Source organism: Protopterus annectens, chromosome 13.part0 (genome assembly GCF_019279795.1).
Source record: "Protopterus annectens isolate FY-2018-M chromosome 13.part0, PAN1.0, whole genome shotgun sequence".
In the NCBI taxonomy this organism is placed as follows: Eukaryota; Metazoa; Chordata; order Ceratodontiformes; family Protopteridae; genus Protopterus; species Protopterus annectens.
In genome coordinates this window covers 1,162,128,675-1,162,142,375 of record NC_056747.1, presented here as the reverse complement: position 1 = coordinate 1,162,142,375, position 13,701 = coordinate 1,162,128,675, and the positions used below count along the sequence as shown (strand labels likewise).

At 40.3% G+C, this 13,701-nt stretch overlaps 1 protein-coding gene across 6 annotated transcripts in view; it reads left to right on the top strand.

The window, feature by feature from the left end:
- The window catches only part of HDAC5 (histone deacetylase 5), a 2,571,411-nt gene that overhangs the window by 1,961,944 nt on the left and 595,766 nt on the right, over nt 1–13,701 (top strand). For all 6 annotated transcript variants that reach the window (XM_044055165.1, XM_044055164.1, XM_044055163.1 and 3 more), the window contains one exon: nt 11,528–11,650. In XM_044055165.1, the coding sequence (XP_043911100.1) occupies nt 11,528–11,650 (123 nt within the window). The remainder of the gene's footprint in view (nt 1–11,527; nt 11,651–13,701) is intronic.

The window sequence follows — 13,701 nt, the reverse complement described above, 5'->3', positions numbered from 1 at the left end:
TGACTGAAACCTGGTTCAAGGCTCCGGAGAGCACCCTGGCACTATCAGGTTTTACCTCATATCATGCGTTCCGGCCCCAAAACCCAGACCGTACCACAAAAGGAGGGGGTGTATCCATATTCATCAAGGATACCCACACCTCCAGGCTGGTGGCAACTCACGAAGCATCAGAGACCATTCAGGTACAATTAACCATAGGCAAAGCTGCTGTACAGTTTGTAGCATGTTACAGGCCACCCTCTCAAACTCAGGAACCCCACACAGCCTTCCTGAAGACACTGGAGAGTATAAATGTCTCTCCAAACACCATCATATTGGGTGACTTCAACTACCCAAACATAGACTGGGAACATTACTCAAGCCCCAATACCCTAGCCCAAAGGTTCCTGGAGTTCATAAACTCAAATGCTATGGAACAACTTGTCACCATTCCCACAAGAGGTGAAAATATACTAGACCTGATCATCACAAACATGGGGACAAAATGCACCACACCGGAAGTATATCCCTCATTGGTGAGATCAGACCATAAACTAATCTCACTGGAGATCCACATCCCACCCCCACCCCCAACCCCAACAAAAAAGACCACAGTGAAGAACTTCTCAAAAGCCAACTTCACACTTCTTAAGACTGGTGTGGTATCCTTCAAGGCCCCTGAGCCATTGGAAACCACAACCCACGCTGCTGAATCCCTTACAAATGCTTTCTACTAGCACCTCCAGGATTGCATGGATCAAGCAATCCCAAATAAAATCAAGACCCTTTTCACCAAAGGCAAGCGCCCGATCTGGTGGACCCCAGCCATAAACAAACTTTACAAGAGGAGAAAGCTACTACAAGATAGAGCAAAATCCCTAAAAGGGAAGACATCTCTGATCAATACTAGTAAAAAACTACGATCACTCATAAAATCATCCAAGGCAAACTTTGAGAGAAAAATCGCCAAGGACTCAAAAGACAATCATAAGGCCTTCTTTAGCTATGTTAGAAATCTGGGTGGAAACTCCCAGATATGCTCAGAATTAGTCCAAAATGATACAAAAATCACTGAACCCACAGACATTGCAAACATACTGGCAGACAGGTTCAGTGAAAATTTCTCCCCCAAAAGGAGAAATATCTATCCCAGCAGAGTGTAGCCTCCCAATCATCTCAAATGCTCAGGTGAGAGCTGCTCTCTCTAAAGCTAAAAACACAGCATCAATGGGACCGGATGGTGTCCCCGGCTGTGTGCTACACGAACTCAATGAGGAACTAAACCCACACATAAGGCTGCTGTTTAATCTTAGCCTTACCACAGGATACATACCCAAAGAGTGGCGTACGGCAACTGTTGTCCCACTCCACAAAGGCGGTGCTTCTACGGACCCTGGTAATTACCGCCCCATAAGCTTAACAAGCCTGGTCTGCAAAGCTATGGAGAGGATTATAATGGAACTCATAAATAAAGACATAGGGAACCTACAGACATTGGATCCTACCCAATTCGGCTTTGTCAAGGGCAGATCATGCCTCTTGAACTTGGTCGACTTTTTTGAAACAGTCACCAAGGCCATTGATGAGGGTAAGGCAGTTCACACAGCCTACCTTGACCTTGCAAAAGCTTTCGACACAATACCCCACTCGGGTATCATAGAAAAGCTCACCAGATTAAATGTAAACCCATATGTCACAAGATGGGTTGCAAACTGGCTCAAGGACAGAACCCACAGGGTTAGAGTTGCTGGTGCCATGTCAGACTCCAAGCCGGTCATAAGCGGTGTCCCACAGGGCTCAGTCCTGGGCCCCCTCTTGTTCGGCATCTACTTTTCAGAAGTGCAGGCAAACATAGGAGGTTTGTGGCTGACAAAGTTTGCAGATGACTGCAAACTGGGCGCCATAGTTGAAAATCCATCAGACACAGATATCCTTCAGAGAGGTCTCATAGAAACAGATAACTGGTGCCAGAGCCATGGCCTTAAGCTAAACACCAAAAAATGTATAGTCATACCCTTTGGTAAAAACAAGGTAACCCCAATTTACCACATAGGTGGCAATCCATTAAGCACAGAAGAGGTTATCAGGGACCTGGGGACCCAAGTTGACAGTAACCATTCTTTTGACACTCACATTGCCAAAGTGGTTAGGAGGGCCTTCTACATTGCCCACCTGATTATGAAGGGATTCACATCCAGATCAAGGGAGGTCATTGTTCCCCTGTACTCTTCACTTAGACAAATGATTGAGTACAATGCCCCATTTGGAATGTATGTTACCCGACACCTGCAGCAATTGGAAAGACCCCAAAAGTTCCTCACCAAAAGGATAAAGGGGCTCAAAAATATGCCATATGCTGTCCGACTGAAGAAACTCCAGCTCTATTCAGTCGCATACCATCTGCTCAGAGGTGACCTGTGCCTGACATACAAGGCCATGTCCAACCCGGAATTAATGGACATGCTCCACCTCAAAAAATCCAAATCCACTAGAGCCACAAAAGCAAGAGACTTAAACCTCAACACGGATATAAATAGGACGTGCTGGAGGGACAGATTCATCACCCAGAGACTCCCTATGCTGTGGAACAGAATCCCGGTCCATGTGAGACAGAGCACCTCGCTGGCTCTGTTCAAGAGGAATCTTGACCAGTGGATGGGAGATCGTAGGTTTACCCCGGGGATCATCTCTGTATCACTGCTGGACAGAGGCACGGCAAACTAATGGGTATAGTATTCTTCAACCTAAGGGGTGGTGAAAGCCACACAACTCTGGCTAGGCTTATAAATGCCCTAGGGCAGATAGCCTAGTATGAACCTATGAACCTCTTGTAGGTTCACAGGGTCATAGTATGATCTGCCCATGCAGGCCATTTTAAGCCTAGCCAAATTTCCCATCCCAAAGGTAAGAGTCAAACCATCAAACCATGTACAGTGTGTCTGTGTAAACACCTTAACCATTATGCCAGCCCCATCCCTCAAAAAAAAAAAAAAAAAACACCCATTTGTTAACCGAGTAGGCCCATTTGTCACAGTCCATTTTCAGGGACCAACCAGGAGCAGTGTCTGGTTAAGTAACTTGGTCAAGGTCACACAGTAGGCAGTGATGACTGAGAGAATCAAGCCCTGTATCAAATGAACTACAGCGCACAGCCTTAGCCCCTCTGTGCCAACTGCCAGACTTTAGACTCCCTCTGATATCTTATTTGTTTCTTTGAAATGAGTGTATATGTTGAAGGACACTAAAACCAAGAAAGTCTGTCATGATCAGTTGTCATTTTTGCTATTATTGCAACAATTGTCATTTTTGTAGTATGACATTGTATTCAATAGATCATTCTAGTGTGTTTTCTAGAAAATTATTTATTCTGAAATATATTCTTGCATTTTTTATTTCACATTAGTGCTAAGCAATTTTTTGTTGGTACCTGTTGTCCTTGTGCATATGTAGGCCCTTCTTTAATTGCCCTTTGTTGTTGATTTCATTTTTTTGTCTGTCCTCATATTAATGCTGTCCTTCCTATTATCTCTACTATTTTTGGTTGTAATTACAGTGCCCCAACTGTTCAGCCAAAAATGGCACACAGTGAATACAAAAGAGCCTGTAAAATGATCCCAGTATAATCCCCTTGCAAGAGAAAAATCCTCTGCACCAATTGACTTAAATATTTTAACTGTGAATCACAGTTAGGGAGGATGGCCTAATGGTTAAGGTGCTTGCCTTGCAAGCACAAGGTGCAGGGTTTGAGTCTCACAAGGGATAATTGGCTAGGCTTAAAATGGCTCTCAAGTGGAGTTAGCTTAGTACGAACCTCTGAACATCTGGGACAGAACAGCAGTTTCCCCAGTGTAGTAACTTGGATTTTGGCCAGCCACACATGACAAATTTAGGATTATTGCACATAGATCATGTGACCACATTGATGGATACCATTGCTCATTTCTCATGGTTTATGCTGTTTCTGTGCTTTTTGTATGATTTTGGATTTCATTCCATCTCCTACTTGCTTTTTTTTCCTAGACACTGTAGGTGAAGTGTACATGAAGTTTGTGCTGATCACTAACCATTGCACAGAAGCTTTGCCTCCAGGTGTCATGTGGGGGGAGTCACTGACAATGTATTCTACAGCTGCTGTTTCAGGAGTTCTTCATGTTCCCCAGCAGGGTCCTGATTACAGACTTAGAGTCAAAACTGGTGGCAGAAATTGTCTGTAAGAAGAATAGCTGTAGAAATTACCTATTTTTTATTTTTTGTGTGCTGTAAGTGATCTTTATTACATAAACACTTTTATTATTTTTATTCAGTGCCCCTTGTATTTCAGCCAGCCTGATTATTTATCCATGAGTGAATGTCTTACTCATGCTGAAAATGACTGCTTGGCTTCATGTTTAAAATGTCACTGCTGCCACAGCAGCAAAGGTAGGGTTGCTACCTTTTCAGATGCCTGTTGGAATTTCGTACAGAAACCTAATATTTTATAGGACAGACTGTAACCGCAAACAGTATAAACAACTTATTTTCAAATGAAGTGACACTGTTATAGAATTTCAGTTGTTTCTGCTGGTTTATATCATTTTAAGGTGCTTCTGATGTAGTATCATATTTTTACAGTATTTATAACAAAGAAAATATTTTTGCTCTTATAATATCAAGACATTTGCCATTTTTCATGTTATTTCTCAAGACATGTCTACCTTAATCAAGATGTAGATATTGATTCAAGGGATCTATTAGGTGAAAATACTTGCATTGTCATCAGTGAGGAGTGGACAAATTATATTCTTTACTGGATATGTCAAGTAACACCAGATTATTAAACAGGGACATAAAATGCCATACTTGGAAAGGTTGTGTTTATTAATGAGTTTTAGTACCTTGCTTACTCATGCACACAGACACTTATACACACAAAGATATATGGTCATATATTTAAAACACATTACCATTTCAAGCATGTCATTTTTGCTGCATGGGCTTTATATGCAAATGTGCTTATATAGTTAATCACTGAGCAATGTGCTTTTTGTTAAGTTATGGTAAGAAACCACTCATGGTGCATGTCATAGGCACAGAGTATGAGTAACTGCTACTGATTCATTTCTTTAACATATATAGACTGCAGAAAAATACTTAAGCGGGTGCATGTTGGCATATAATAAAAGAGAGTGAATGAGTGTATGTGTGCTCTTACACTGACGTCATCGGTGTGGAGAGGTCAAGAGAGGTCATGTGATCATGTACTTCACAATAAAAAGAGGAAGCGAGGGTTGTTTCCCCTCTTCCGTTTTTATCCAGATTGATTGCCTTCACGTGTGTTTATTTTCCTGTGTAAATGTATGTTTAATATGGCTTTCCTGCCCTTACAATGATAGCGCCAACAGGTTATGGGCCCAGGAGGGAAGTAGGAAGCCGATGGCATAGACTATGTTTTGACAGAGATGAAAAGAATTACGAGTTGTGGGAGACAAAGTCTTTAGGATGCCTGTGTTTGCTAGGGCTGAAAAACGCCATTTTACAAGATGTGCAGCAGGACGCAGAGGATGACGAAAATGAGGAGGAAGGTGACGACGACGCTGAGAAAAATGAGGAGGCCTATGCAGAACTAATACAGTTCTTAGATGACAAAAGTTTTTCCCTTGTCATGAGTGAAGCTGCAGATGACAGTAGAGAAGCCCTCGTGAGAGACCATTATGCTGGGAAAGGGAAACCACGGGTGATTAGCATATACACCGAATTAACAAGCCTCCAGAAGGCTGCCAGTGAAAGTGGCACAGACTACATTATTTGGGCTGAAACAGCCATTATGGCACTTAGAAATGCTGGGGAGAAGCTCAGTGATGGATTACTAATTGCAATGATTCTGAAAGAATTGCCTGAGATTTTTAAACCATTTGCAGTCCACATCACGCAAAATGATGATGAGTTGGGTTTCAGTGAGTTCAAAACAAAGTTGAGAAGCTATGAACATACCGAGAAATTTAATGCCAAGATAATGTGATGAAAGCGAGTGGCTTTGGGGAAAGAGTAAAAGCAGCGATTATATGCTATAGCTGTGGCCAAAAGGGACATAAGGCACAAGAGTGCTGGAGAGAATATAAAGGACAGAGACAGTGGTGTAGTTTTTGTAAAAACTCTAGCCACAGGGACAGTAACTGTAGACGAACGAAGAAAGACAATGTGAAACAAGCAACTGACGTGGATGATCACACATTTGTCTTCAGAGTGAATGAGCATCAGATTAGTGGATTAAAACAGAAAGGATTAATGGATGCAACTTTCCAACCGGAAGAGCACATTGTGGAATTGGCTGACGGGACTAGAACATCACAAAAGAGAGGTGATGCAGAAGTATGGCTGCTGAATACAGAAGGCCGCAAAGTAAAGGTGATGATGACTCGGGCGTTGTACATCCCAATGTATCCACAAAGCATTTTTTCTGTTAACACAGCAACGTCCAAAGGAGCCTCAATCAACTTTAAACAAGACCGGGACCAGCTCATCTATAAAAACGCACCGGGTTTGACATAATTGAGTGTGATAGACTCTATTATTTAGACACATATAAAAACGGCACCAGGTTTGACATAATTGAGTGTGATAGACTATTATTTAGACACACATAAAAACGGCACCAGGTTTGACATAATTGAGTGTGATAGACTATTATTTAGACACATAAAAACAGCACCAAGTTTGATATAATTGAGTGTAATAGACTCTATTATTTAGACGCACATAAAAACGGGACCAGGTTTGACATAATTGAGTGTGATCGACTCTATTATTTAGACACATATGATGAATGAAACGATAGTGAGATACATTATAATACATCTCAGAGCTGTTATGACATTCACACATGGCATAAAATGCTTGGTCACTGTAATTTCGAAGATGTGTCAAAATTAGAAAAAGTGGTAAAAGGAATGAAAATTAAAGGTAAAGCTGAGAGAGCTAACCTAGATTGTGAAACCTGTACGCAAGCGAAATTTGTCCAGAGCAGAAACAGAGAACCAGATGCAAGAGCAAAAGCTGTGTTTGAGCTAGTCCATACTGATTTGGTTGGCCCTATTGAGCCAATAGCAAAAGATGGATTTAAGTACACTTTAGCATTTACTGATGACTACTCAGGTGTAATATTTGTTTACTTTCTGAAGGCCAAGAGTGACACAGTCAAAGCGACTGAAAAGTTCATTGCAGATTCAGCCCCTTATGGGAGGGTAAAGTGCATCAGATCAGATAATGGGACTGAGTTCATGTCAAAAGATTTTCAGTCACTGCTGAATAAAAATGCTATAAGACACGAAACATCAGCACCTTATTCACCCCATCAAAATGGGACAACAGAGAGAAATTGGAGAACACTGTTTGAAATGGCTAGGTGTATGTTGATAGAGAGTGTCCTACCTAAAGAATTGTGGACATATGCAGTAATGGCTGCTGCTTTTGTTTGCAACAGATGTTATAACAGGTGTGTGGGACAGACCCCATTCTTCATACTAACAGGAAAGAAACCTGATCTTTCAAGGATGAGAGAATTTGGATCAGTGTGTTATGCATACAGACAAGATAAAAAGAAGTTGGACCCAAGATGTGAAAAGAGAATCTTTGTCGGATATGATAAAAACAGCCCATACCTGGTCTATTATGTAGACACAGGAGGGGTCCTTAAACAAAGGTTAGTCAAATTCATCACTAAGAATGTGGCTGAACGCCAGATCCAGACAGACCCAGAAATTATGGAAGAAGATTTTAGTACCAAAAGAAGTGTGCATGTTAAGTCAGAATCAAAAGCTGACAGTCAAATCACAAACGAAATACAAGTAAATCACACTGAATCCACAATAAGTGATGTAGGCACAAAAATAAGGCAGGAAGAGGAAAGGCAGGATATACACTACTCCAAAAGAGAGAGAAAACCCCTGCATACTTGAAGGACTATGAGTGTAAAGTTAAAAACGATGATTATGTGACAGTTAATGTTGACTATTGTTACCGACTAATATGCAACACACTACAGTTTTAAAGAGGCCATGACATCATCTAACTCGGAGAAGTGGGTTAAAGCTATGAAGGAGGAACTTAAGTCTTTAAATGAAAACAACGCGTTTGCACACACCGCGCTGCCAGAAGATAAAAATGCAAGGGGGGGTAGTTGGGTTTTCACTGTAAAAGACAGTGCAGATAATACTGAGACTTACAAAGCCAGATATGTGACTAAAGGCTACAATCAAGTTGCTGGTATAGACTACAATGAAACGTTTGCACCAACTGCAAGTATGACATCTGTACAAAGTCTAATGCAGATGGCAGCTCAGTATGATTTAGAATTGCACCAGCTGGATGTACAAACGGCCTATTTACATGCTGCTATTGACTGTGAGGTGTATATGGAACAACCTGAGGGCTTTGAAAAGAAATCAAGTAATGACTGAAAAATTGGTTTGTAAACTGAATAAGTCATTGTACGGACTGAAACAATCCGGACGTAACTGGAACAAAATGTTGCATGATTATCTCTGTGAAAATTGTTTTGTCCAAAACCCTGCAGACCACTATGTGTACACTAGACAGGCTGAAAATGAGAAAACAGTCCTAATTGTATGGGTTGATGATCTCATTATTGCAGCCAGTGACAGTGAATCACCAAACGATGTAAAAGAAATGCTCAAAGCTAAATTTAAAATGAAAGATCTGGGAAAGCTAAGACATTTTCTAGGCATTGATTTTACCCAGAAGAGTGGTGAAGTAAAGATGAACCAAAAGAGGTACATCAGAATAATTCTTGAGAAATTTGGTATGTCTAATTGTAAAGTAAGAAGTACCCCTTCTGAACAAAAAACAAACTTTGAATGTGACATTGAATCTACCGACCCAAGAAAATATTGTGAGCTTGTGGGTGGTTTGATATATGTTATGACATGTAAAAGACCTGATCTTAGTTGGATTGTAAGTAAACTTTCACAATATTTGTCACAATCAAGTGAATCTCATTTAACAATAGCCAAACGTGTTAAGGTAGTTAAAGGGTACATTGGATGGAGAGCTGTGTTACAAGAAAAGTGAAGAAAAACTTCAGCTTGTAGCATATAGTGATGCAGATTGGGCAACAGATCAAAAGGATAGGCGTAGTACAACAGGTTATTGTTTTAGCCCTAACAGAGCCGTGCTTATTATTTCATGGAAAAAGAAGAAACAACAAACTGTGGCTTTATCTACATGTGAGGCGGAGTACATGGCATTAGCGGCAATAACACAAGAGAGTATGTACCTTGTGCAATTGTTGAGTAAAATGGATGGAGAGCGCAAGTGTGTGCCAGTAACAATATTTGAGGACAATCAAGGCGCAATTGCTTTGTCAAAGAATCCAGTAAGCCATCAAAGTTGTAAACATGTTGACATTAAGTATTATTTTATTAGATCAGCACTTAATGATGAAAAAATAAGCATTGATTATTGCCCAACAACAGATATGGTTGCAGATATCTTTACCAAACCTGCTACAAAATTGAAGATTGAAAGGTTCCTCTATTACATATTTGGACTGTAAAAGAAAAGTTCTCCAAAATATGTTCTTGAAATGTGTTTGTATACAGCGTACGAGCAAGTGGTGTATAATAAAAGAGAGTGAATGAGTGTGTGTGTGCTTTTACACTGACGTCGTTGGTGTGGAGATGTCAAGAGAGGTCATGTGATCATGTACTTCACAATAAAAGGAGAAGCGAGGGTTGTTCCCCCTCTTCTGTTTGTAACCAGATTGATTGCCTTCACATGTGTTTATTTTCCTTTGTAAATGTATGTTTAATCTGGCTTTCCTGCCCTTAAGATGATAGTGCCAACAGTGTATTCAGCTTATCACTGCCTCTCCAAAATCAGTATTATTCTAGCCACTACCTGGCTGCTTTATTGAATTGCTGCTTGTATTTGAAATCATATGTAATTTTCTCCCATTTACATTCTTTTATGCCTGTCTGCACCTACTTTTCCATGTGAGAAAACATTGTCATTAAAACAGTAAATAAGTAAAATAAAGTAAATAAAAATCTGTAATACTCTTTTACAGTTTTCCTCATATTAAAATGTTTAGCTCTTGGTAACAGGAGTAAATCACATTTGGGTGTGGAGTATACTAGATGCACTCTTTCATGACTTAAAGATTTGGCCACTCAGTCCATCATCTGTTGAGTAAATCTTGGCATAACACATCCAGGCATGGTTTATGTCAACGTTTGTGTGCTGTATTATTTAGTGCTGCTTGATTTTTTTTTTCTTTTGTGTTATGTAGTTTTGGGCTGCACTATTTGATTATCGTTTTATGTATTTATTACATTTTCATTACCAGATATCACCCACTGTGCCCATGATCTCATTTATGTATTTATTTATTTTGGGGGAAGGGGTGTGACACCTAACCTTTGGCACATAGGAGCTACTGAAAATAATTGTAGTATATTATTTCATAAGTAACATATATAAAGTACAAATCCTTTGACATGTCATATGTAATATTTTTACCATTAAAAGGATTAAGAGGTTTAGTGATAAAGAAATCATCTAAGCATGAGATTTTAAAAGCATGTATCGAAACTGCAGAACAATATGGAGGTTTTCAGCTGCTATTGTGAGTTCCCTGTATGTTGCGTATTTTGTTTGTATATGGAAGCTGGTTGGTGTGGAAGGGAAAGAATATGTTTTAAATAGGTTAACAAGGGTTTTGTTTACTAGTTTATGCCTTGCTATGGCCAAGGATTCCTACATAACAATGTGCGTTTATGTGTTGGGAGTTAGGTTCATTTTTTCATGTAGAAAAGAGCTATTCACACCTCAGATTTTTTTTTAAGTCAGGTACTTAAGGAAGTTAGGATTCTGGCAGACTGATATTCACATGTTTATTTTTAATCCTTTATAATAGACTTCTAGCTTACAGCTTGGTGCCTTCTTTTTATAATGCTGCTGCTCCATGGTTATTGCATCACCCTGCTGCCACCTGTGCCCCTTTCCCAAACAAAGGGCGTGAACTAGACATTCTAGTGTAGCCCCTAGTGGGCTGTCTCCTGACTCTTTTCTCACTTCTGATCGTTTCCTTTTATAAAATGAAAACTGGGTTAGACTATATGTATGGTGGACAGTACTCAAAACACATGGTCCCATAATGTTCTGTTGCAGTTTTATCAGTGGGCAGTATTCTAAAATAACACTTGAACCCTTTGCATTTGAGTCTCGATATCACTGTTTCTGTAAGTCATACAAACTGTACAGATGGTTTGCTTGTCCTGGAAACTTGGTGAGTTGTTTACAGAAAAATGTTGGCAAACTTTAGTGAGTTAAAAGTGTGCTAGTGACAGAGAGTAAGTAGTCTTGAAGGATTCCATATTACTTTGTACGTTTTCATTCAGCATTGTGCGTAGCTTTACATTTCATTACAGAATGCTTTAATGCTACAGGTGTAGCCATGGCTGGGGACTGTTAATGTTTAACTACAGAAGACTTTATTATGCTTTTGACATTTGACTGTTATTTTCTTGCCCCTTCCCTTTCATTTTTTCAGCAAGCACAGCACCGAAACCTAAATACAGATAGCACGACAAGTCCACTCACCCTATACACCTCGCCTTCACTACCAAACATCTCATTGGGACTGCCAGCAACAGCCACAGTGACGAACGCCAGTGTGAGTATACATACCAATGAGTAGTACTAGGACTTGACATGTATGTCCTAGTACACGGAATGTGCTTTTACCTGCTGTTCTGTTTTTCTAGACTGGATCTGATTTAAGCCCTTTAATTCTGATTAATATTAAGTATTGCTTTTAGTACCGTTGAAGTCCTTCAGTGATCATTTGTTTTTCATTAGGCTTTCCCTATCATAAAAGGCAACCCAAAAGGGGAATTCTGAAAGAAGGTATTGAATAGCATTTAAAGAGCTCATCTCAAGCGTATTTCTGCAGATACTGCACCCAGCCTTTTTAAGTACTATATAAAATGTTCCTTATTTGGATGCACTTCTTTGTGAGAGGGTCCTGTTTTTATCTTCTTGATCTCAGTCCAGCTTGAGCTGCTCCTTCTATTTTTTTGAGCAACATTATGTAACTCCTCCCCACACTAAAGGTAGGCCTTTGGATGCCACATCACTGCATCTGTATTGTAAAGTGAAATTTTCATATTTTGGGAAGCTACTACGAAAAAAATCATGACTGCTAGTTAATTAGCAAGGTGCTTATTTAGTTATTAGGTGGTCATGACCAGTTCTGCATATCAGTGATTGATTTTGTTGACTCATCTCTGTACATCTAACTAGTCTTTTGGCCTTTTTACAGGGGGGAGATATAAGGTGATGGCTTATACTTGCAAGAAAAAAGTTTGGCCACCATAGCAGAAAAACTGTGCTGTTCAGGTCTGTGCTTAGTTGGGTGTTTGGTGTATTGATGTTTTCAGCAGTGATGTAGTGGTGAATGGAAGTTTGGCCGGGGTGCTTCTTTTTATAATGGAGTACAATGAGTCCATTCTAATGCTGAAGGGTGTAGAGGCTGCAAGAATGATACTAAGGGGCAGTAGTTTTACATTCTTCTCTTCCTGGTACAAAAAGGAATGGGTAGTTTTCATCCCATTCTGAACCTTGGTGAATTCAACCAACAATCTGATAATTAATTTCCGGATGACCACCCTACAGAGGACTAAGATTTGGGATGCCTGGATGATGTTGCTGCACATCATGGATGCCTTATGTTACCATATTGAGATCACACAGAATATGCCTCTGATTCACTTTGGGTGAACTTGACTTCCATGACAAAGTTTAGGACTTTGGTCTTTCCTTAGCACCCAGCATCATTGCTAAAGTGTTGGATTTGGTGGTGTAAACATCAAAGGAGAAAGGTCTTCTGGGTGTTCACTTACCTGGATGGACTGGTTTCTGGTTGCATCATCTGAAGTGTTTTTTGAGGTAGCCCTCCTTTGATCACTTGGAAGAAATTCTGTCTGATCCCATCTCAGAGGGAGTCCTTCATCACTTGCTCCATCCGTGATTGTTTTTGTCCCTATAGAAGGCCCATGAATTCATGGTGTTAACCTTTTAGATGAGGATGTAACAGGGGGTTTAGGCCTGGACTTTGCTGCAGGCTTTGGATTTGTTAGCAGCCACTTTGTGGCGCCATTTCTATATCTTGAGATGTGGGCATTTCTGTGGATTTTGAAGTACCATTGGCTCCAGAGCCACTCATGGACCTGGTATTGGTATTAGACCCTCATATGTGTCCCTTGCAGTTGTGGGTATTTCCTTCCATTCTTTTAATGGATCTTCCATTTCTGCAGCTGAACCCATTGTGTGTCTAGAAAGTGGTCACTTTGCCTGTTGGTTACAGAAGCTGACCCAGGCCCACAAAGTGCAAGAGTATCATACCTTGAGAAGGGCCCCAAGTTAAACATTTTGAGCTTATAGCAGTACTTCTCACCATGAAGGCCTTGGAAGAACAACTACTTCTGTGGCCTCACCTCACTGAATCAGGCGACCTGTCCATCATATGATATCAAAACAAGCAATGGGACACAAATTCAATACCCACTTTGTTGAGGAACTGTGTTTATCTGGGATTGGGCCCTTTCTCAAAATTTCATATACTTGATGAAGTCAAAGAACTGGGGAATGTTCTGAGTCCAGATTTCCAGTCCTTTCCTGAAGCTCAAAATTTAGAGGCTGCAAATGTTCAGAGAGTTCCTGAAG